The sequence below is a fragment of the Apus apus genome, chromosome 1, assembly GCF_020740795.1.
Source record: "Apus apus isolate bApuApu2 chromosome 1, bApuApu2.pri.cur, whole genome shotgun sequence".
NCBI lineage: Eukaryota > Metazoa > Chordata > Aves > Apodiformes > Apodidae > Apus > Apus apus.
The window spans coordinates 27,323,972-27,346,938 of NC_067282.1; the positions used below are offsets into that span (position 1 = coordinate 27,323,972).

The following is a 22,967-nucleotide window of genomic DNA, read 5'->3' on the forward strand; positions in this document are numbered from 1 at the left end:
CAGTGCCTGAGCTAAGCCAAAAGGAACTCAGTCATCGGCCCGTCTAGCTGCAACAACCTGGCGTCCTCTTCCAGCTCCTGGCACGTTCAGTGCGGACACAGCGGCCTCAGCTGCCTTGTCGCTCCATCGCCCTCTAGTGAGGCAGCTTTGGTGTCCCTCGCCTGGAGGGTCTCTCATCCCTAGGGCTGCATTAACTTGGCCAGCAGCCCTTCACCTTGAGGAGCAGCTTACCGAGTTACGTGCAATCACACATGCAGCCTCTGAAGCAACACTAGAGTTCGGGGAACAGTGGAAGTCAAACATGAGCCAGCACAGCCTTGCAACAAAGGCTGCAAGAGCAGGCTCTGGAAACAGCAAATCAGACACTTCTGACCCTCTGCTCATACCTCTTGCCTCTGTCAGGGCACATCTGGAATATCACATCCAAACAAGAAACACAGGGACATGCAGAAGCAAGTCAAGCAGAGGGCAAGCAGGATGGATTGTGGACAGAACTAGGGTTTGCCTGTAATAAAGCTGATGAGAGGTCTCAGGGCTGAGAGGAGGTGACAGAACCAGGCTTTTAAGGGAGACACACAGGGCACAACCTGGGACATGAGAAATTCCAAACAGGAAGGGAAGTAGTTGTAAGATTAAGGTTGTCCTTGGATGTCTATAGAACTGGACTAGGCTGTGTGAGCCTCTTCTAGCTGGACCTGTTTTGCATGAGAGTTTGGACTACATGACCTCCAGCTACTTCCACTCACAGTATCTAGGAGAGCCAGGTTCACCCTCTCCTGCACCTACAAACAATTGGTGGAACACTTTGTCACTGAAAACAGGTTTCAACCTCTGCACTTGAAGTACAGTGCTGACAGAAGCAACTTCCAACTCTGGGAGTTCCCAGCAGCCCAGCCCATAAATACCAATTATACAGCAATAGCAAAAATTCAAAAAATTAGCAGTCCATGTGTGACAGAGTATGCCACTGCCCTGAAGTATGCACCTGGAAGGCAAGAGATCTCTCTGGCTGTGGAAAGCTATGAGCATCTTCTTCTCTTGGTTCACAAGAATAAAAAGACTAAAGCAGCAAACCTCATCAGGTTTCTCATCAAGGAAGGCTTGAACAGTCACCACAGAAGAGCTGCACTGCTGAGAACATCTGGGAGCAGAATAAGCATTGTCTGCATGTTACAGGTGGTAGTCTAGCTCCAGAGGGGTGAGCAAGCATTTGCAGCTTTAGCTCAAAGCAGCAAGTACAGAGATCAAACCCATCACATGCAGGTATTAAGGCAAACCTGGCCACAGGCAGCTGGCATGCTCCTGCCATGCTGGATTGCCATCTCAGCCCCTTGTGGGGAGGTTCTGTGGCAGGGAAGCACATGTGCAGTTCCCAGCCCCTAGTCAGCTCCTGCTCAAAACTCTGCATAATGGATTTCTGATTAAATGAAGACTTCTCAAGAAGCATTAGTGCACCTGTGCCAGATTACTATTCCTGCCTCCAAATTCCTGTATTCCACTAACCTATGGAAAATCCTGATGCTGAGGGAAGGTGTGTCAGATTTTTCCAGCAGTGTCCTCCACACTGTTGGTCTCCACCCACCATCAGGTTAATGCTCTTGCTTAAAGACAATTGTCTTACATCAATAAAGTAGGGATTACCTGTATGTAGAGATATGAGCTTCAAAGGATCCAACAGCTCATGAACATGACAAGATATTCAGCTGGCACTAAGTAACTCTTCAGAGTATTATTGCTCTGCACAACAGAACTTCATGTCAGTTTATTTGAGAAGTTGTATCTACATAGAAATACATCAAGTACATCAAAATCGGACTCCTTCACTTTATACTGAAGCAGCAAGACATTATCTAGGAAGAGATGAATTTTACACGTTTCCCTTCTTTCAGCTCTCCCTTATGGTTCAATAAAGTTCACTTCCACAGCAAATGTCTCACTATAGACTTTCCACGTTTTAGACTTATGAGGGTTATCCAGCTCATTCCTGGGAAGGTAGAGTCTGAAAGACAAAATTCAGTAGCATAACTTACAGCCTAACATGTGTTTTTCCTTTGAGCCAGCCACAGGAACTTCAAGTTCAGCCCTGGAATATTAAATATAGCCCCAGATCTTGAATTTAAGACATCAGCCATGCCTGCACAGGGTTTTGGATCTGAAGTAGTCTGAGAAACATGCAATCGACCTGATGGGCTTGTCAGTACAGCAGCATTACTCACAGTGCAAGGCCTCCTGATGGAATGAAAGTGGCAGGGATTTACTAACTGATCCCCGTACTGGCAAGGATTTGATTCAATATTCAGCCAGGCTTAGGCATGTTCGCCACTTTTAATGCTTACAAAATTAATGTCTAGATATCACTTAATAGTACTTGCAAGTAGCTATGGCTAAAATAGAGGCATAGATGCAGAAGCACTGCCTCAGCAGCTGTTTCACTTCTGATCAGACCTAGTCCACCTGAGGTCTATCAGAATTCTCTGGGCAAAAATGGAGACAGTCTCTACTAAATTGTGTTTAAGAGTAGGTCTGGTGAGGCATGATCTCCAGCACTGGAAGGAACAAAATACTTGGTCAAAATTTTTGAGTGGCACTGTTGCAGGACTATCATATAGCATGCATACATTTCTCCTGGTACTTATTTGGTTTGACTAGATGTGAGCACTTGAACTGCACAGTGCATTGCTGGCTCTGCTTAAGTTTAGAGTTATGAACATGTTCATGTACATTTAAAAGAAACATGTTTGCACCATGCCAAGTGAACTACAAGTTTCAATTGAGACTCAGAGACCAGTACCCACACAGAAGCCAAGACAGACTTCATCAACCAGTTATTAACTTTCAGTACCATGTTCATGAGCTTTCGGCTCTGTTCAGACACCAGAAGTTAGGACCTGAAGGCAGTCACTATGATCACTCACCTGTTATTTTCAATAAATGAAGTGTTGAACCAGAAGAAAAATGGGCAGTCATCATAGCCTTTTGGGAGATCCTAAACACAGAGACCTTGTTTAAGGACTCCATGACACAATATGATGCCTTTTTGCAGAGCAAGACTACACAGCTGAACTCAGTTTGGATTACAAAGGTACAGTGGCAGGGTTCAGTACCCTTGCAGAGCAGAGTATCACACCCAGATCACTGTTATTTCAGGGCTAGGCCACCCAAACTCAATACAATTAAGAGACTCATGTTAGAAGCAGAAAGGATCCAACCAAGATATCTTGGTTGTACTGTATGTACAGGCAGATGCCTCCCCTGCCTGCACAGGCTGATGCAGCACCATTTGCTGCATCGCTCACTGCACAGAGGCGGAACAACAGCTGCTACAGTGGGGCCACCCCACATAGCCACTGGGAGGAACACAGATTCTGCCCCATCAGAAAAGCCAGCACCCAGCTGCTGTTTGTGCTGCAGCCTCCCATACTCAAGTGAGGGTCTTGATGCCATTTACTTACTGAATGTGATTCAAATCTGACTTTCACATCACCACTTATAACGGGGCTGTCTTCCAAGCCAATGACTACAGAGTCACTTTCAGAATCAAAGAAGAGCTGGATAACAGAATAAAGTATAACTTTTATGAAGAGTTACTGCAGAGAGACAAGGGACCAATTCATGCCAGTACTTACTCATGGAATACAAATGCTACAGCAGTGCTAGTATAATAGCCAACAATTTAAGCTACTCAGGTCAGAGTAAGCTACAGCATTTAATTGACTTCTAGGGAAATCTTTCGCTATCTCAACACTACTTTTCCTGTGATTTAACAGAGCCTAGCTTTTCCATTCTCCCAGAATTTACAGCATCAATTTATTTAGCTAGTTTTGTGCCAAGTATTCAACTTTTACAGGAAGATACCTGTGACCTCTCAGTTAGCTTTCAACTTCGGTGATTAAACTGACATGACTTAATAGCACTCTCACCTTGCAGTTTCCTTGTCTGGCACATACACATTCAAGCACAACTTGCTTCCTCACTATTATCTGCACCTTCATATCAGTTCCATTGCCTTTCCCAACTCCTAGGAAGAAAGAGTTGCATTATACCAGAGGACATAGACAAGTGGAAACACAAATGGTCATGAAAACCAAGTGTAATCCCAGTCAAAAGCACCTTCTTTCCAGAATGCTTCTTTATAGACTTTAGAGAACTCAAATCCCAAAGGCAGCTCAAGATTCAGTGGTTGAAAGCTATATTTTGAAGTAGCAAGTGAATCCTATGCGTGGAGCAGGAACAGGCTAGTTTAGAGTCTAGTTCCACTGACTGAACAAGAACAGCAGTTCAAAGTCCCCCTGAACAAGTAGTGCTAAACTTCCTGCCTTTTATGAAAATTACCAGTATATATGTACAGAAAAAGGTGTGTGTATTAAGCTGAGAAACATTTAACTCCACATGTGGAACTGGATCCACTAATATAACTTAAAAATTGATGTCCCTCCCAAAACAGAGCATCTTGTATGCAAACCACCATTTGACCAGACACTCAGAAAGTGATGGAACTCCTGGGGCAATTGCACTCCAAGGCGTCTTTCATTGTATTTTAACTGTATCATTTGAATTCTTAAATCCCAGTAAGCCTATATTCCTGCCACAGGCTTAGCAAGAGAGACAGAAGAGATCAGCTGCCTGTACTAGGAAGCCATTACCAGATAGAGGAATGCCCAAATTCAAGAGTTCTTACCATGTATAGAGTGGATTTTGAGGTTTTTTATTTTGAGTTGTCTCTCTGGTGGGAGTTTCAAGTTATACTTGTTTTTCAGGATCTCATAATACCCAACATACCTACTCTGTAATGCAAAAAACCCAGACACATTATGAAGTTTCTGTACCCCACACAGACTAACTCTAGGCAGAAACAGGATTAAATAGATCTTCTACAAGTTCTTAGCTCTCCTAAGTTCAAAGCCAAGAACAAAGTAGCCATTTGCTCTCCTTCCCCTTCCCAGGTCAAACAACCTTCTAGACAAATTCAATATCTACATTTTTAAATAGTATTTAAGCTTCACATTCTAAAAGGAAATCTGTACCTTTTTGTTCCATAAGAAATGAAGACCTTTTGTATTGTAGCTTTGTAAGGAGCAAAACACTTAAGATACTTTTATTTTACAGAAGCACATTCTGAAGAAGAGCCATATTCTATTTTATACCAGCTTCATCTCACACCTTTGAACGTCAGTACACAGTGAATCAAAATGCACAAAGCCCCAAACTCTGGGGTCTGAGACAAACATTTTGGTATTTTCTTGTGAATGCAGCCTCTGGAAGATGCATTCCTGCATCTAGCCACATCAGTGCCACAGCCCTCCCCAGGGCAGGCTGCAGCACACCCTTGATAAACAGCCCAATTGTCTTATAGGGTCATGCTCCTGAGGGTGAGCACACACTGCAACGGGTTGTCCAGAGCAGCTGTGGAGTCTCCATCTGCGCAGATATTCTAGACCTGACTGGACACAGACCTAGGCAACCTGCTCTAGCTCAGCCTGCTTGAACAGTGGGGTTGGACTGAAAGCTCTCCTAATCTCATAATTGTCATCTTAGATGCCATAACTCAGATCTTATGAAGTTAGACAGAGGAAGCCATAAAGAATGTGCTTGAACAAAGGGGAGGGGGAAGATGCACTGCAACCCTACCAGTTGATAGCCTTCAAACCCTTAAAGAAAGAGTACAGAAAGTTCAAGAATTCAGCATTAGCAGGAACCTACATCTCTGAAACAAGGCAGGGGAGGTGGGATAGTGCAAGTGCTCACAAGGCTCAAGTTGGTTTGGCTCCCATTACTGGACTTGCTCAAGCTTACCTGGGAGGGAGTTTCAACTCCTTGAAACTTGGTACTCGTGCTTCTATCAGTTCTTCTCTCCCCAAAGTAGTCCAAACTTTCCTACACAGCAAGATTTGAGAGTTAAGATATATCCCACAACCATTCCCCTTCCTGAGAAGTGGATAGTAAACTAGAATTACACTAGTCAATTCTAATGTGGGACTGCAAATGAAAACACATAGTAGTTTTGTTTTGGCACCTTCTAAAGGATTCTTTTCACTAAATAAGTACTAATTCAGAAGTCAGAGACATCAAGTCTGTCAACCATGAAAGACTGTTAATAAAGCTCATTGAACAAGGATAGCAATATGCCTTTTAAGCAATTGCTTTAGAACCACCTGCACATGAGTTCAGATCTACACAAACCAAACTCAGAGAAAAACAAGTGTTTAAATGGATACACACTCTGGCCAGACTACCTTGAGTGACCCAGGCCTTCTGCAGCCCATGTCTCCAGATTGAAACACCAGACCTGAGATACCAAAGCAGCACATGCACCTGTCCTGACTGAGACTTGGTGATCTTTCTCCCTTTCCTCAGAAGGGCTTTTAGCTGTAAGGCTGACAGTCAAGACAAAGCAACTCTTGATGCCTCACACTACTTGGAGAAAGGTTGGGGAAAAAACTGCACCTAAACAGTGGCACTATCTTTAGTAGAGCATGCTCAGAAGCCACCTGACAGTTTAAGAAAGTTGTTGCTCAAGATCCTATGTCAATTATGCCTCAAAAAACAAAGTGCTTCAGGTTGGTATCCTGCTAAGTTCTACTTTTCCAGTTATTCCTGATCAAGAACAGTTTTCAGCAGAAAGAAATTTACATAGTAGCAAGACTTGCAAGAACTTTTGTAGAACAGATTGTTCACAGTATCCTTTCTTCCAGTATGGACTTTTTGCAGAGTATTAGTCATTTCACCAATTAGGTAGGTCCTAAGGGGGCATTTTGAATACTAGAAGAATCAAAAAATAAGTAGTTTTTACCTTTGCACTCTCAAACTGGTCACTGTCTATGAGACAAGTACAGACCATTGTTCCAGTCCTGCCTGTATTAGAAATAAGAGACAGGTTGAACTACAGGAGTTCATCTTCAAAAAAATAATTCCAAATACCTTTGAAGTTAAAAATTTTGAACTAGAAGATATAACAGGACATAAGTGACAATGGGAAGAATGAGTTGAAGACAAGATACTAGGGTTTGTTAACTTGTTCCTTAAAAGCAGTCCTCACTCTTCCTTGCAGTATTCTTAGGAAACTAGCCAGTATCTGCACCCTCCATTTAGCAGGGGCCAGAGTCAAGTACACACTACTAGATCAGGCTATAGACTGACACTTGCCAATGCTCTAAGCCTCAAGAGTTGCATTTCTGCTCCCACGTTTTCCCCCAGCCCTACTAAGGAGGCCTCAAGGCTGCTAGCACAGACTCCAAGACAGCCTCAGTTTTTTATTTAAAAGTCTCAGAGGTCAAGTCACCCCTCCCTACAGTTGTTCTTCAAGCTGGTTTAGGCCTGCAGGCAGCTTCAGTGTTCAGTTTTGCAGAATATTTTAAGATACGGCTGCAAGTGGAGGAAAGAACCTTATGTTAAGCAACCATGTGGATTAAGCCAAGTATCTGATGTAGTAACAGCAGGAGCCTAAAGATGTGGCAGATGTTTGTAGGAAGTTTGGCTTATTTGCACAGCTATATTCTTCAACAGCTGCTGCACTACTACAGGTTATGGATAGAATCATAGAATCATTAAGGTTGGAAGGGACCTTAAAGATCATCAGGTTCCAACCTCCCTGCCATGAGCAGGGAACCCTACCACTAGACCAGGTTGCACAAAACCTCATCCAACCTGGCCTTAAAAACCTTCAGGGATGAGGCATCAACAACCTCCCTGGGCAACCCATTCCAGTTCCTCACCACCCTTATAGTGAAGAATTTCTTCCTAATATCTAACCTAAATCTCCTCTTTTTCAGTTTAAAACCATTACCCCTTGTCCTATCACTATCTTCTCTGATAAAAAGCCCCTCCTCAGCTTTCCTGCAGCCCCCCTTCAGGTACTGGAAGGCTGCTATAAAGTCCCCCTGGAGCCTTCTCTTCTCTAGGCTGAACAGCCCCAACTCTCTTAGCCTGTCTTAATAGCAGAGGTGCTCCAGGACAGCACCTGCAGATCAGCCAATATGCAATAGCTTTAACTAGCCTGTTCCCATCGCACTCCATCCCCTAACACCTTATGTATCTTGATTGGAGATCCAGCAGTACCTACAACACTCCACTCTCCCCTTGCAAAAAGTTTAAAAACTTGAGATATAATACAGTGCAGGATACTCAGGGTGGGTGACTGGCTGCCAGGGAGCCAAAGCAGCAGCTTAACACTTTTGATAGTAACAGCCTCTCCTAGGAGACTGCTCTCCCAACAGTCAGGACAGCAGGAAATTACTGAAAACCATTTTAAGAGATCAGATACCAACTTCAATGAAGAACCAATTTTGGCCACCTAAAAATGGGGTTGCAAAAAACAGAACATGCAGCACTACACTGTTGCTAGTAATCACAGTGTCTGCAGAATGTACCAAGATAGACTCTAAACCCATCTCATGCTATGGCTTAGGGCCATATTTACACCAAAGAAGCCATCCTAAGAATAACATGTAATTTGTAGCATACATAGATGACACATGAGAAGTCCTACCTTTGCCTCCTTTACAGTGAATTGCTACAATATTCTTTTCATCCTGCCTCATCCATTCACGGACACTGGCAGTGAATTTCAGCATGTCCCTAGGTAAGAAGAAAGAGTAGATCAAATCAAATGCCCACAGAGAACTATCATGATGTACGTCTTTCTTAAGAAGACTCACTGTAGTGCTGGGACATTGTGGTCATCAATAAAGATCCTTTCTACCCTTTAGTGGAAGTACTTAGGGTCATAGCCTTTTTCACCTAGAAGGAAAGATGTGGAGTTATGCCAGGAAAGGGAACAGGCTTGCAACAAAGAAAGTGGCTTCTGACACAACTGCTGGTCTAAGCATTTACTAGTGTTTTAACTACAGTAAAAAAAACAAAACAAAAACAGACAAATGAAAGTGTAGAAACTATGAGGTAATTTGGCTTAAAACCATGCTTGCTGAGCTTCTAGCTTCACAACTCTCACTTTTAAGTGAAAACTCATTTCCAGGCCCAGATGGCCATTCCTTTCCATAGGGGTTATGTTTTAATGTACTGTCAGGGTCAATCACAGAAACTACCACTTACGAAGTAGTAAGGAACTGCTGGCACCACACTCCTCATCTGTGAGCCCTCATCCATCCCTCTGCTATCTAGAGGACAGTTTTAATTTTTAACCACTTCAGTATCAATGTTTATATATCATACTGTCTGCTTCCAGCTCTGATGCTGTACTATGAAAGCAGAAACCACAGCATAGTTTTCCCCAAGGTTTTTTTCTTTGTTTTAGCCACCTCTGAACAAAAGAGCTTGTTGCCTCATGAGAGTGAGCAAGGAAGCCTAAACTGCAAGGTACCCAGTATCCTTTGCAAGCTTTGGTACAATATATTAGATGCTCAAAGTCAATAGCCACCTTCAGGACAGAAGGTAGTCAGACAGCTGTTTACTTTTGACAGGCTTCAGACACCTGGTATTGCCTGCATTGTAACTTGAAAAACATGTTTTAGCATTATTTCAGCACAGTGAGCAAGTGAACATACTTACTGCAGAGATTGTAGACTTTATAGTGGTCTGCATGTTTGGTGTCCAAAAATCTTGCAACTTCCTAAAGCAATAACAAGACAGAGTTCAGAGTGGTTAGTGCTCTGGTCATTATTACCAGTGCCACCTCACTCCCCATCAAGTGAGGTCAGCAATTGCATTCATAAACAGTCCCTGGACAGCAGGACTTTCCAGCCCAATAGCTCAGGTTCTTGTCTGGAACAAAAGTACTACTGCAACTATCTTCCCTACCCTGCATATTTGTTTCTGCAATATCAGACAGCATAGCTCTAAAGAGCATCAATGCAGACCTTTTAAACAACTTTATTTAGATGAGTTTACAATTCTCACTCATACTATTACTACCCTGGGACAGAACTGATTGGTTCCCTGAAGTGTTCCCAAGGAATGGGAGCATCAGAGCAGTAGTGTGCACCCACTGTGAGAAATATCCCACTAGGCTTAGTTAAGAGACTACAACACAAATGGTGGAGACCACCATTTAGTCATTCCAACCAGCCAAGACAGCAGGACTAGGACTGACTTATGACCTAGTCTATATGCAAATTAGTGGGAACCTAGAAGAAAAACAGCATTCAGAAACACTGAACTTGGTAGATGAGAGATTTTTACCTCTATAGGGTTCCTATAGAAAGACTGCTTCCCAGAAGATGGAAATGACATTGCAATAATGCGATCTGTGGAAAAGAAAGCAACCAGAAGTAACAGGGAGAACCTTCCCAACATGTAGAAACTACATGGTTGACAGCAACATCGTTATGAAACACCCTATTTATAAGAACCACCTATCCACTTCTGAGAGGTTTTCTTCTGTATTTAGTAGAGCCAGAGCAGGAGACTAATGCTTCCTGAAGCATCACCTACCATTAAATGCCAGTCTCTATAGAATCACAGGCAAAACAACTATGAGCTGGTCAATAGTTTCTCAGCTCTCATTCCCTGGGCCTCAGGAGAATTTCTGTCATACCCTACAGCAAGTGCAACCTCTGTCCAGAAGGCTAATCCTTGAGAACAGCATCAGAGTCAGGAAGCCATTTCAAAATCCCACAGAAGTTAAGTAGGCCTGGTTTGACTTCACGCCTAAATTCCATTAGTCTAAAACACTGCCTGTACTTCAGATCAAACACTTATTAATTGAAGAGTTAGTGTTAGCAGGACATAACATGCTGCAAAGTGTCATTTGCTTCTACAAACCAGTAACATAAGTGAGATCCAGATCAAAGCCATCTTTCATATAACGCCTTTTGTTTTCAGAGACCTGTGAAAAAAAGTGGAGTTAGTCTTTCAAAGGAATGCCAAAGGTCAACAAGTATTGCCTGTTACTGGGTAAAACCAACCATCTAGGCTCTGAAGTTAAGTCAGGAATAGCAGACCATTATTTTTCTATTGCAAAGTTTACAGCATTAGCCAAGAATAGTATTTATTGTGTTAGATTTTAGGTTGAAACTCCATGGAGTTTTTATCCTGAAGTATCAAAGTTTATTTTAGTGAAAAGAACACCACAGATTCTTTGCAGACTGCAGCACAAATCTGTCATTGCTATTCGAGGGCTGAGGGAAGAAAAAAGGGCAGCATAACTAAGACTACTTATTCTTAAGCGAGAGGACATACTTGAAACTTCAAGTACCACTTCAGTGCCCCTGATGAAAAAACAAGAGGCATTTACAATGGATAGGGCCTCAACAGCTACATTTTGTTTTCACCTGGAAGAAGCAGCAGAAGCATTAAAATTTCTGTCCTCCCCATGTAAGAGAAAACACACAAGTAGAAATATTCTATATACTATGTACCACAAAAACTAGAAATCACCAACTGAGAGAGACAGTGGTGCTGCAATCACTTTGATATGCTGGCCTTCCAGGTCAAGTTGCTGCTGATGTGAGCAAAGTTAAGAATTATTAGCTATACAGAAGTTGGAGGCAAAGCTCCAGTACCAGTCAGGAACACTGAACAGGCATGCTGCTTAGGCAGCAGAATCAGCTGCAGACCAATAGCCTGTGAGCAGTCTTGTTACTCACCATTCACAGCTGCCTCAAGAAAGGTCTGGTATCAGTAATAGTAGCCTAGTTATATTAAGAAGCCATCTTACCATTCTCCTGGTCACCACTTCAAGTTGCTTCTTTTGTGAAGCCAGGCGAAATATTCTTATTAAGATGACAATTCTCAGAACTCGGAGAAGAGTAACCATTCTAGATGAGAGGCCAATCCACCATGAAAGAAAATGAACACAAACTCATACATTAAGCTTGAAGCTATTTAAAAGCTGTTCAAGAGACAATTTCAAAGCCAAATTGGATACAGCCTTGAGCAAACTGGTCTAATAGAACGTGTCCCTGCCCATGCAGGGCTGTTGGAACTAGATGATCTTTAAGGTCACTTCCAACACAAACCATTCAGTGATTTTTATGATGATGATTCTATGAAAGCTTTGTTTCATATACTGAACTAGGACTTCTCAGGCTGATGTTGCAGAAAGAATACTATGCTTGAAGAATACTATGGTTTTATTGAGCATTTTTTTGGTAGTGCATGTTTTGAACAGCCACTAGAACTAGGAAACCCCCTACCTCCTCTAACTGACTTTCACAGGCACTTCTGTCTAGCAAGCAAAGAGTTCCCTCAACACTACCTATGTTATCCCCAAACTCCTGCTCCTTGAAGCTTGTTCTCAAGTATACATTTAATTCTAGTAGCCACCTGAAGAGAGCTAGGCAGGCTATATACATCATGCCTTGCTTAAGAAACCCGAGAACAGATTGGTATAAACCCTCTGTTTAATCATTCAGCAACTTGAGCAGATGCTTTGGTTTGAGGACCTTTGAACTGCTGTTGAACTTTGAAGCAGACAAGATGCTTATGTGAGTGGTTCTACTGAAACAACTAAACACAGGCAGCTGCTTTCACATACCCTTAAGGACTAGGGAAAACTAACATTCATTCCTCAAGGAGGCATGTGACCACATGCACATATTTCAGGTCCTCATATACTTTGGTAAGAATCCTGGTTAATATCCACAGTAAGGGGGACAAGTATTATGGAAGCATTACCCCACCCTCTCCAGTTGAAGACAGTCTGCTCTGCACTGATGCTGACTTTTAGCTCCACAAGACAAAGTTGTCCTGGACACTTGGAAAACAGCTTCAGTTTTTTCTCCCCCAGCTCCTTCCTAGTCCAGGATTGCCCTGCTATTTTTAGCAGCCAGGGAGCTGAACCAACACTGGAGTAATGACTCTGTAGTCCTTCTCCCCAGCCTGAACCACAACTGTGAGAAACAGCTCTTCAAGATAAAAACAGCTTGCATTCTGTCCTTTAGGAACTTAGCCAGAGTGTTAGCTCCTAGACTGACACCCAATTCTCATTCATCTCAGTGTGCTTCTATATGTCAGACTTCAATAAAACAGGTAACACATCCCAATGTACACCCAGATAGACCAGATTAGAAATACAGACTGTACCCCTCCACCAGGGCATGTTACCTCTGTGGACTGCCACCAAAATTTCACTTGTCACATACATGCTCTCACCCACATAAAAGCTTCTCAGATTCTAATTATTCTGAGATGTATCAGGTGCTTTAAGACTGCCATTTGCTTCTTGAGGACGGTTTGAGGGAACAAAAGGGATAAACCCCAGATAGACTACTGAGAATTAGTTGGATTGTGTAGGCACTACTGGAGTGTTAGGTGGAAAGACCATCTCATCAAGATTTGGGATTTGGCCCAAGTCTGAGGTATCATCTAGTGCCAGATAGTAATATTTTGGCCAGAACAGGACTGAAGAGTCCTTAACAAGAGAAGCCTTACAGAGGGCTTCAAAAATTGCATGGGTGAGATGGCAGACCCCAGCTGAGGATCTTTGAGAGCATTAGTGTCAACTCCTTTTTATGTATCCCAAAAGCCTATTCTAAATCCCCATCAACTTCAGCAAGCCAGAACACAAGGAACTTGCACACACTGATTTACAACAGGATAGGTCAGTGCAGAATCAGGCCTGTTATAACATTGCCTAGTAAAGATAGCATACAGATTACCCTGTCACAGTGCTATTTCTCCCATCTTTAATTGGATGCTGTCATAAGATGAAAGCTGCTTTAGAAAAACATGGGTAAAGAGATGGGAAGTAATCATTCAACTCAGATTAATGTTTTACAAGACCTAGAAGGAAACAGCCTTTTATGATTGAGGCTGCAAAAGCTATTCCTTGGACAGTTCTACTTTTCAAAACCTGAGTTTAGAGACAACTAGTACTTTCAGATGTTTGTCCAACTCTGGATTCTTCAGTAACTAGACTTTGAGTTGGTTTCTTCCAGAAGAAGGTTTGCCCCTTTGTGCCCAGTAGCCAGTTGAACTGGGGGTGGGGGGGCAGGGGCTGCATATTTGCGATTTTAATTTTATTTTAACTTTAAAAAAAGAGCTCATCTTCTTTCCCTGGCTAATCAAGTAAGTTTCACTAATTCAAACCTTGCACAGATAAACTAATCTTAGAGATGTAGTTCTGTCTCCATCAGGAATTGATTCCTCTCACAGGTTATCATCTCATCAAGCTACAGAAATCAGATTAAATATGACTTGAATTAACTTACACACATAAACAGCATGTTTCCCCTCCCCATGGCGCAGCTGAAAAATCCAACACATTAACCATGAGGCCATTAGAAAAGAGGAAGTGTGGCAACTCCTGTTTCAAGATTAATTAGATGAAGATCATCCCTCAGTTGTCTGTTCCATTTGCTATTACAATCCAACTCTTCTTTCTGACCTTCCTCAGACTCTCCTCTCTCTATCAGGGCTGCTGTACACCTTCCCTCCCAAAATGCTTGAGTCAGTGCATTTGATGGCCTCACTATTCACTCCCAGTTACCCCAACTGATACACATTTAGTTCATCTCTGCATTCAAGACAGGGACAGTTTCCAGTCTAACTGCAGATCAGAGTTAGGTCTCTCTAGTCTCATTAGTCTGTACCATAAAATACTGTGACAGCCATATTAATGATTTAGTATGTACTCATCTAACTTACAGGTGCCCAAAAAAATTCTTAGAAGACTATCAAAAAGAGAGAGCTCACATTTAACAGGTGCCATCCCATTCTTACCTTGGTATCTGATCTGCTGCAGCAAGGTCTGAGAAGGAGTATGTCATGTTAATTAGCAGAGTGCCCACCACTATGAATGCATCCAAAATATTCAGTTTTGACCGGAAATAGTTCCTGAAGCTGAAACCAAGGAGAGTTTTAGATGGATGCCCACATGGATAGCAAAGATTGAAACATCTTCAGGAAGAGAACCACCCCTACAGAACTACTGCTAGAGACAAGCTCTCCTGAAGTAGTTCTTAACACCAAGCACTGAAGGCTCACTTAGAAAATAAGCTTACATCTGGTCTACACACAGGAGTCATAGCAAAGCTGATGCAGTTTTCAAGTGCTCACTTATCCCAAAAGCACTTCACAGATTATTCTATAGAAGGGTAACAGCCAATGTACACACAGCCAAGAGGAGACATGACCATTGTCTATGACCAGAAAACTAGGCTACAGGGCATCCACGTTCATAGTCCAAGGTTGAAGCATTGCCTCCTTACTAGCCTGAGGGCTTGCCACTTCGACTTAAGTTTTGCCTACATCTTACCCTTCAACAAACACCCTCAGGAGAACATCGATGAGAAAGAAGAGTGCTATTGCCAGGGAAACACCTTCAAGAATCTCTCTAACACCCTTCTTCTTCTCACTGATAGCCAGATCCACAATCACGACTATGATGTCCACAATTATAAGTACAACTCCAAATACTCTGCAAAAAGAAAAATGTAAGTCAACTTGAGAGGTAGTAATGAATTGATGACATTTATTGACTGAAAAGCATAAGCCCAGTTTTTTTTAAAAGGCATTCCAGCTAGAGTGTGCTGTCCTATATACAGATTGAGGCCTGCTTGTATAAGCAGCTGAAGGATTCAAATTACATTTTTAAGTAATCTGCACAGAGGACATCATCCATGTGAAACTGTACACTTACTTCAGCCTTGGCTGTAGTTACTAACCTATAATTCCACAGGTAGCTAGGAGTGATGCAAACCTGAACACTTCAAGGAACTCCAGTGTCACTGCTGCCTTTCAGCTTACCTTCCCACCCACTTGTGATTTAACGTAGTCCCTTAAAAACAACTGTCTTTAATTACTTACTTTCTTTCAGCATATAGACTGCACACAACTCACCAGCTGGTTGTTCAGACACTGCCACACAGCCTGGTGTAAGCCATTAAAGAGCTTTTATTCAAGTCAACAGCATACAGTCAAGAAGTCCTGACTTTCAGCTCTCCTTGGAGAGCAGTCATATCCATTTAAGACTTCTTTCTCAATCAAAGTACTTTTCTCAAGTCAGAGGGTGACAGGGGATTCAGTACTTTCCAGTCAGAGCACACTAGAGTCACTGCTGTTCCAGAAACTCTTCAAGTTCTTACACCAGAAATAAGGACTATTTCTACCTTGCCTATATAATTACAAACATTATCTTTTACCTGAATCCAAATGACATCACAAACGGGGAAATTTTTCTCCTAATCGCACTGCAAGAGAAGAGAACTGGCATCAAGATAAGTGACATTTTGCTACTGATATTAGCCACGAGAACACTGTTACATTATTTTGTTCACATTGTTTTGGTTTTAGAATCCTAGATAATAGGGATTTCTTCAGGAGGATATTATTCAGTTACATTCACTATTCATAAGGGTTAAGACAGTCCTCAAGAGTGGTATTTTGACCACTTGTTAGAAGTAGTGCCATCAGTTACAGACCCTAGAAGTACAGAAGTAGGTACTTATGCATAACACTACTCAGCATCACAACTACAGTGACACTAGAACTCTGTCTTAATGCCCAGTTATAAGCTTTAAGAAATGGAGCTGTATAATAGCTATTGGTGAAGAGGAAGACTAAAGGATAAACACCTCTTCAGGTATCTTGCTCAAGATATTAAATTATGTCAAAGGAGTGGGATTTTTTCCAGACCTGGAAAAAGCTGCACTTGTTAACAGCTCCACTACTGCTTCTGTGCTCTTGGAACAGAAGGTGTCAAATCACTCTTCTGTCTTTAAATGCAAATAGTGGGTTTGCTTTCAGAATGAAGACTTAAGTGCCTTTAAAGAAAATTAGTTACTGAAGCTAAGTGCTTCCAATTATGAGAGTCGTATCCAGCCCCAGCAGTGTTCCAGCTCTTGTTCTCAGTTACAGAACATTTGTTGCCTCTTGGTATGCTTTAAGCCTTCTGGTTTCAAGCTAAGCCTTTGCGTAACTATCTAACTAGCTGAAAGTCTCCTTAGGCTACATTAAGAACTAAGGTAGAAGCAATTATCCACACTAACAGTTTGTTGGACTTTGCCTGACAACACCTAGTCAACCCTACAACGCACAGGTAGTAGGTACACCAAGACTTCAACTTCCACAGTCTAAGGACAATTACCTTTATTAGATGCACTAAAGACTGAAGTATATACACTTTACTCCACTTTGCCCTGCCAAGATCTTAAATGAGTTAAAGAAAATGTGGCACATCTGCTCAAATATGCTGCTTAAAGCCTTTGTGAAATGCATTTGTAAATGCCAGCTTCTGAATTCTAGAGAGACATGTTGTCACACAGAAGAACTAAGACAACAGGTTTAATCTGACTGTTCTTGGACTGCAGGAACAGAGAAACAAGTCTATTCACTGTCACTGACTTGACTATATATGCTATAAGAGTTGGTAATCTGTTGACAAGACCAAAACACTTCATAACTACTTCAAGAATACAGTTAATCACTAGCAAGTTCAGACAGTTTCATCTTGATGAGGGCATGATGCTCATGGTTTCCTCAGATACTCATTCACCTCATTTTCACATCAGCATTTGTTCTTCTGTGCTCTCCCAAACCCATTCCTTTGGGAAAATGTAATCGATGCAGTTTGGACTACACATTTTGCATAATACGAGGGCCCTGTGGCTATTTCTGGGACTGAGCTTTCATCTCTAGAGGATTAATGAAGCTTTCTGAACTTATTTGTCTCTATTATGTACGAGAATGTATGCAGATATTTAATGATTTACTGGGTTTATCCCTACTTCAGCAAGCCATCTCCCTTCTTAGGCTCAAAAGTCTCCACTTTTTTGGATAAACAAGGCATTTAGTACATCATTAGCTTACTTGGAACAGCTGTCTGGTTCATTATCCTCATCACGACCATCATCAATCTTTACTGTGGGCTCTTCTGCTGTTGGAGAGCTGGCAAAGGAATAACATAAGTCACAAAGTGATACAGATGTCAACTTAATACATTGGTACTCTTCACTGTTCCAGACAAAAGAATTTTAACTGTCAGCTGAGCAGTGAGCAGCAGCCTGGGCCAAAGCACAGGCAGAGCACCAGGGGAAGAAAGACCTTCTAAATGTTGACACAGCAGAACCCCTTGGCTTGTGCTGACCAAGTTCTCATGAGCAATACATCTTTCAAAAGTTTCTCTTTTGGGGGAGGAAGGGAACAGATCTTTTCAGCAACAGGATAAAGTACTTCAAAGGAGGACATCCAAGAGTCTGCTGAGGGCTTAACAGTCCAGACTCTGGAAGTATGCATATGCAAAGTTGCTGCAGCATTAATGCTATTACAGTAACCTACTTGTTCAGGGAACGAAATTTTTCACCAGGAAAAGCCATAGCACAGAAATGTTTTTGTGCAGAGCAGGATACCAGACCGGAAACTGGAAGACCAGCAGCAGCAGCTGAGCTAGTGCTAGAACAGCGTTTTTTGGGGGTAGTGGCTGCTTGCCATAACTTCCTTAAAAGGGTCTCTTTAGAACAAGTTTTGTTTAGCCACCTAAGAAGCTTTAAAGGCCATATGATGACTTCAGAGAAAATAAAGTGGAACATTCAAACCCCGTAGTCTGCAATTCAGCCTTCTCCACAGAAATACTGTGCTGCATAATAGCACAGCCACAGTGTCTGCTGTGGAATCATTGCTTCTTGCACAGGAGCAACTACATATACAGTTAATATTGATGTTTCCATGCTGTTCTGTGGCCATCTAGCATGCTTGAAGCACTAGAGTAACAACTCAGAGGATTCAAATATTCTTCATCCTCCACAGGTGATCCATGCACCACCACCACCATGGCCTCTGCAGTGTGGGCTAACCCTTCTTAAAGCAAAAAGTTTAACGATGCATTTCCTACAGCATCAGCAGCCAGTACTGATACTTCATCACCTGCATTCAGTATCAGGCTGAAGAGAGGAATTATTTCCCACTCCTTCCCAATCATTTTGGTATTTAAAGCTAATTTTCCAGTTCCAGTATCTTCAGACACCAGTATCCTCACTTTGTTCCTAGAACTGAAGCAAAACTCTAGTGACATCCAGCCGTTCAGTCTTGCTTCACAGATGTTTCTACATGATATTAACTCATGAGTTTCCACTTAATGTACAGCTGAAATGCTTCACTTATTAAAGCAGATGCTGCTGCTACAGCAGTTCTGCTGCAGATTACTTGCTTATACTTGCAGACACACAAAGTGCACCAAATGGCTCCACTTTATTCTCCACTGTGATTAAAATAACTCAAAATAAGAATAAGCAACAGCAGTGTTTTGGGTTAGGAAGCCAATCTTTAGCACAAAAAGAAAACAGAAGCCAAGTCTGAGTACAATTTCCACTGCACTCTCACACAAAAATTCAGCTCTAGATAGTAATGCCTTTCTCAGGGGGAGTCTGTTTTGCTGAGCACTCTACACCTCCCTGACCAAGCTGGAGCAAGCTCTCTGCCAAAAGATACTACATCTAGTCTTTGACTACTGAGGTGGAGGGGAAGAAAATGAGGATATACTAGAAGAACCCATTTCCTCTACACACACACTTTCAATACAGAGCATAAACCTTTCTTGCTGCTCATAGCTGAAGAGAACTTCAGACGTGAGGCTTTTGTGTAGAGCAGGATGCTCTTGCTCTGCTCTCCAAGAGACCCTGACAGTGTCTGGATGCTGTAAGAGAGGAGGCTTTACTGACATGAGTTTATTACACCAGGGCTGGGTGCTCTGTAATTCTTCAATACTTGCAACATGTCACTCACAACAGCATATTTCTCATGCCTCTCAAACAACAGCCTTTTAAGGGAGCAGGAAGCAAATAAATAGACTGTGTGCTATATAAGTCTCAAGCACTCCATCATTGTTCTCTTTGTTATATTTAAAGCACTGAGAAACTCTAGGCAGGGAACCACACACAGGATAATTCAGCCCCAAACCCCATACCCTGGTGCAGTTCATGTCACTCACCTGGACGCTTCTGTCAGCTCTGCCCCTTGCTCATACCTCACAGTTGTCATCTTGCCTGTTGTTGCTCTGCCGGTCTTAAGAGAAACACATCTAGTTAGAGAGAGGCCAGTGTAAGAAAGAGCCAACGCCAGCATCCTATGGAAGCCTCACACTCAAGCTACCAGCAGACAGGACAAAGCACTCTTCAGCTATGAGGCTGGCAAGAGTCAGTGCACTCAGCAGCGCGATAAAGGGTTGTTTTTTTTTTTACTACACCTAATATGCTACAGCGACAATAACCCTGAAGTAGCACCTCTTCCTCACGGTGCAGCTTCTTCCCCTGCTTCAAGCTCCGAAGCACAGAGGAGCCCCAGCCGGCCCCTCCGGGAGGGGGGCAGCCCCGGCTACTCCGCAAGCGCGGGCAAGAAAGCCCAGCGAGCGGGTCCGAGAGCTCCGGACACACATCAGCTGCTCGGGCGGGACACCCACAGCATCCCCGCTCCCTCGGGCCCGCCTGGCCGCTCGGACACAGCCTCGCGGCCCCGGGCAGCGCAGCGGCTCCCACCGCGGCAGGGCAGGGCAGGGCACGGCCCTGGCCAGCTGCCCCGCAAGCCTCCGGCACCCCTTCCCGGCGGAGGCCCCGCAGGGAGCGCAGGGCTCCCCAGCCCCGGGGCACAGCCCGCGGCGCCCCCGGAGCGCGCAGCCCCGCCCGGCGCGGCCCCCACCTCCCCGCGCCCGCTGCTCCAAGGCGAGCCCGGATCCCGCCCCCGGCGGGCTCAGCGGAAAGTTGCGTTAAACTTCCTGAGCGCTGTTCTCCCGACCCTCCCGCCTCCCCCCAGCGCCGGCCGGGCTGCGGAGCTCCCCGCTCACCCGCCCAGGCCAGGCCGAGCCGCGGAGCGGGAACGCGCCTCGTTCTCCGCGCCGAGCCGCGGCTAAATGGCCCGGCGGCGAGCGCGGCTGCACCTGGGCCGGGAGCGGGGCGGGCCCGCCCGCTGCCGTGGTGATGGCCCCGCCGCTCCCCGCACCTCGCAGCCGGCCGGCGGTGGGCCCCGATGGGCAGGGATGGTCAACAGGCCCCGGGCTGCTCCCCGGGGAGCCCGGCAGATCGTGCCCCCGGGTCGCGCCGTGCCCGGCTGCTGGAGCAGGGAGCCCGCCCGCCCCAGCGGTGCCTGCCGCCCGCGCCCGGCCCTGCGGCTGTCGTAGAGTCACAGAATCCTAGGGGTTGGAAGAGTCCTCGGAAGATCATCCAGTCCAACCCCCCTGCCAGAGCAGGATCACCCAGAGCACATCACACAGGAACGTGTCCAGGTGGGTCTTGAATGTCTCCAGCGAAGGAGACTCCACAACCTCTCTGGGCAGCCTGTTCCAGTGCTCTGTCACTCTCACAGGAAAGAAGTTCTTCCTGATATTCACATGGAACCTCCTATGCTCCAGTTTGCACCCATTGCCCCTTGTCCTATCACTGGACATCACTGAAAAAAGCCTGGCTCTGTCCTCCTGACACTTAACATATTTGTAAACATTGATGAGGTCACCCCTCAGTCTCCTCCAAACTAAAGAGACCCAGCTCCCTCAGCCTTTCCTCATAAGGGAGATGTTCCACTCCCTTAATCAACTTTGTGGCTCTGCACTGGACTCTTTCAAGCAGTTCCCTGTCCTTCTGGAACTGAGGGGCCCAGAACTGGACACAATACTCCAGATGTGGCCTCACCAATGCAGAATAGAGGGAGAGGAGAACCTCTCTTGACCTACTAGCCACACCCTTTCTAATACACCCCAGGATGCCATTGGCCTTCTTGGCCACAAGGGCACACTGCTGGCTCATGGTCATCCTCCTGTCCACCAGGACCCCAGGTCCCTTTCACCTACACTGCTCTCCAGCAGGTCAGCCCCCAACCTGTACTGGTACATGGGATTGTTCTTGCGCAGATGCAAGACTCTACACTTGCCCTTGTTGAATTTCATCAAGTTTCTCCCCGCTCAACTCTCCAGACTTTGCTGCCGCGTTTTGATGCAGCTTCTGCGGGACGGAGGCTCTTCCAGGGGCTGCGATGGGAGCAGGGTTGGTGCGGGGCTGCGGGGCAGTCAGGCCTCCACAGGCTGCGGCAGCAGCTGCCTCCGTCCAGGGCAAAGACGCGTCACATCGGGCACGTTTTACACATACAATTGAGCACTTGTGTTTTTGCAGAACCGGAGCCTGCAGGGCAGGTTTCTGACCCTGTGCGGTGCGGAGGCTTCACACCCGCCGCACCGCTGACCAAGGCAAGTGGTAAGAGCCGCTGGGCAGGAGCATCTCTCGGTGGAACAGCTGCTGCGGGAAGGGCCGGGCTGCGCTGGGAGGTTTCCGCAGGACGGTGGGCAGCAGAGGGAGCTCCAAGCGAGCTTTTGGGGGCTGCTCTTGGCCGGGGCTGCCGGCGCGTGGTCAGGGGTAGAGAAGATAAACCGATGGCTGGAGCGTTTCCGGATGCTCCTTGCCCAAAAGGAAGAAAATCTTTAAGATGAACGCAGGGATTAGGGAGCTTTTCTGCGCAGCCGATTAAGTAAAAAGTTTCCCTTTCCAGTCTGTCATATACATATAGATGTATGGGTAAGTAGCTTGTACAGAGTGGTAGCAAGTGGTGAGCTAAAGATGTTTTGGTATGTTCAGATAATGATGTATTTGAGAAGCAGCTAAACTTGGATGGAAACTAAGCTGCATGATGAGAAGGAACATTCGATTAACTTACTTTAGATCTGCAAAAAAAAAAAGTTTACATGTGCAAGTTTTTTTAGTGCAGACTTGATCCTGTGGACCATGTGGGTATCCTGTGAGTTATTCTCAGCAGGAACTTGTGTCCATGGAGTGGAGCTCCTTTATGGGGAGGACCATATCAGAGAAGAGTATAGAATACAGAAGTCTGGTTTCCCCTGTCCTGGGCTCTGAAAGCACCATGGTGTGAAAGCAGTTTGGGTATTAAAGTGGACTTTTAACAGAGCAACCTGTAACAACCAGTCAGAGGAGGGACTGGAGGCAGGAGGCTTCCAGTTTGGCACTCAGATTGAATGCCAAGGCTGTAAAGGAACCAGCTTGCTAGAGGCTGCAGGTGCACTTAAAATGGAAACACAGTTCTTCCTATTTTTCATCAAAAAGGTAAATGTTGCATGGCCAGTGAGAGCACTGTAACTGCTC

The 22,967-nt window shown here is 44.5% G+C and overlaps 1 protein-coding gene across 1 annotated transcript; it reads right to left on the reverse strand.

The window, feature by feature from the left end:
• Window positions 1-1,717: 1,717 nt before the first annotated feature.
• Window positions 1,718-20,455, reverse strand: LOC127386072 (phosphatidylinositol 3,4,5-trisphosphate 3-phosphatase TPTE2-like). Its single transcript, XM_051622571.1, is given in 19 exon segments — window positions 1,718-1,999; window positions 2,916-2,986; window positions 3,453-3,548; window positions 3,921-4,018; window positions 4,679-4,784; window positions 5,794-5,874; window positions 6,791-6,852; window positions 8,486-8,574; window positions 8,655-8,736; window positions 9,505-9,565; window positions 10,135-10,199; window positions 10,717-10,780; window positions 11,612-11,711; window positions 14,617-14,736; window positions 15,152-15,313; window positions 16,038-16,085; window positions 17,704-17,781; window positions 19,820-19,893; window positions 20,112-20,455. Coding segments are annotated over 18 exon segments (1,536 nt in total). The 5' UTR covers window positions 19,870-19,893; window positions 20,112-20,455; the 3' UTR covers window positions 1,718-1,896.
• Between the last annotated feature and the right edge of the window lie 2,512 nt (window positions 20,456-22,967).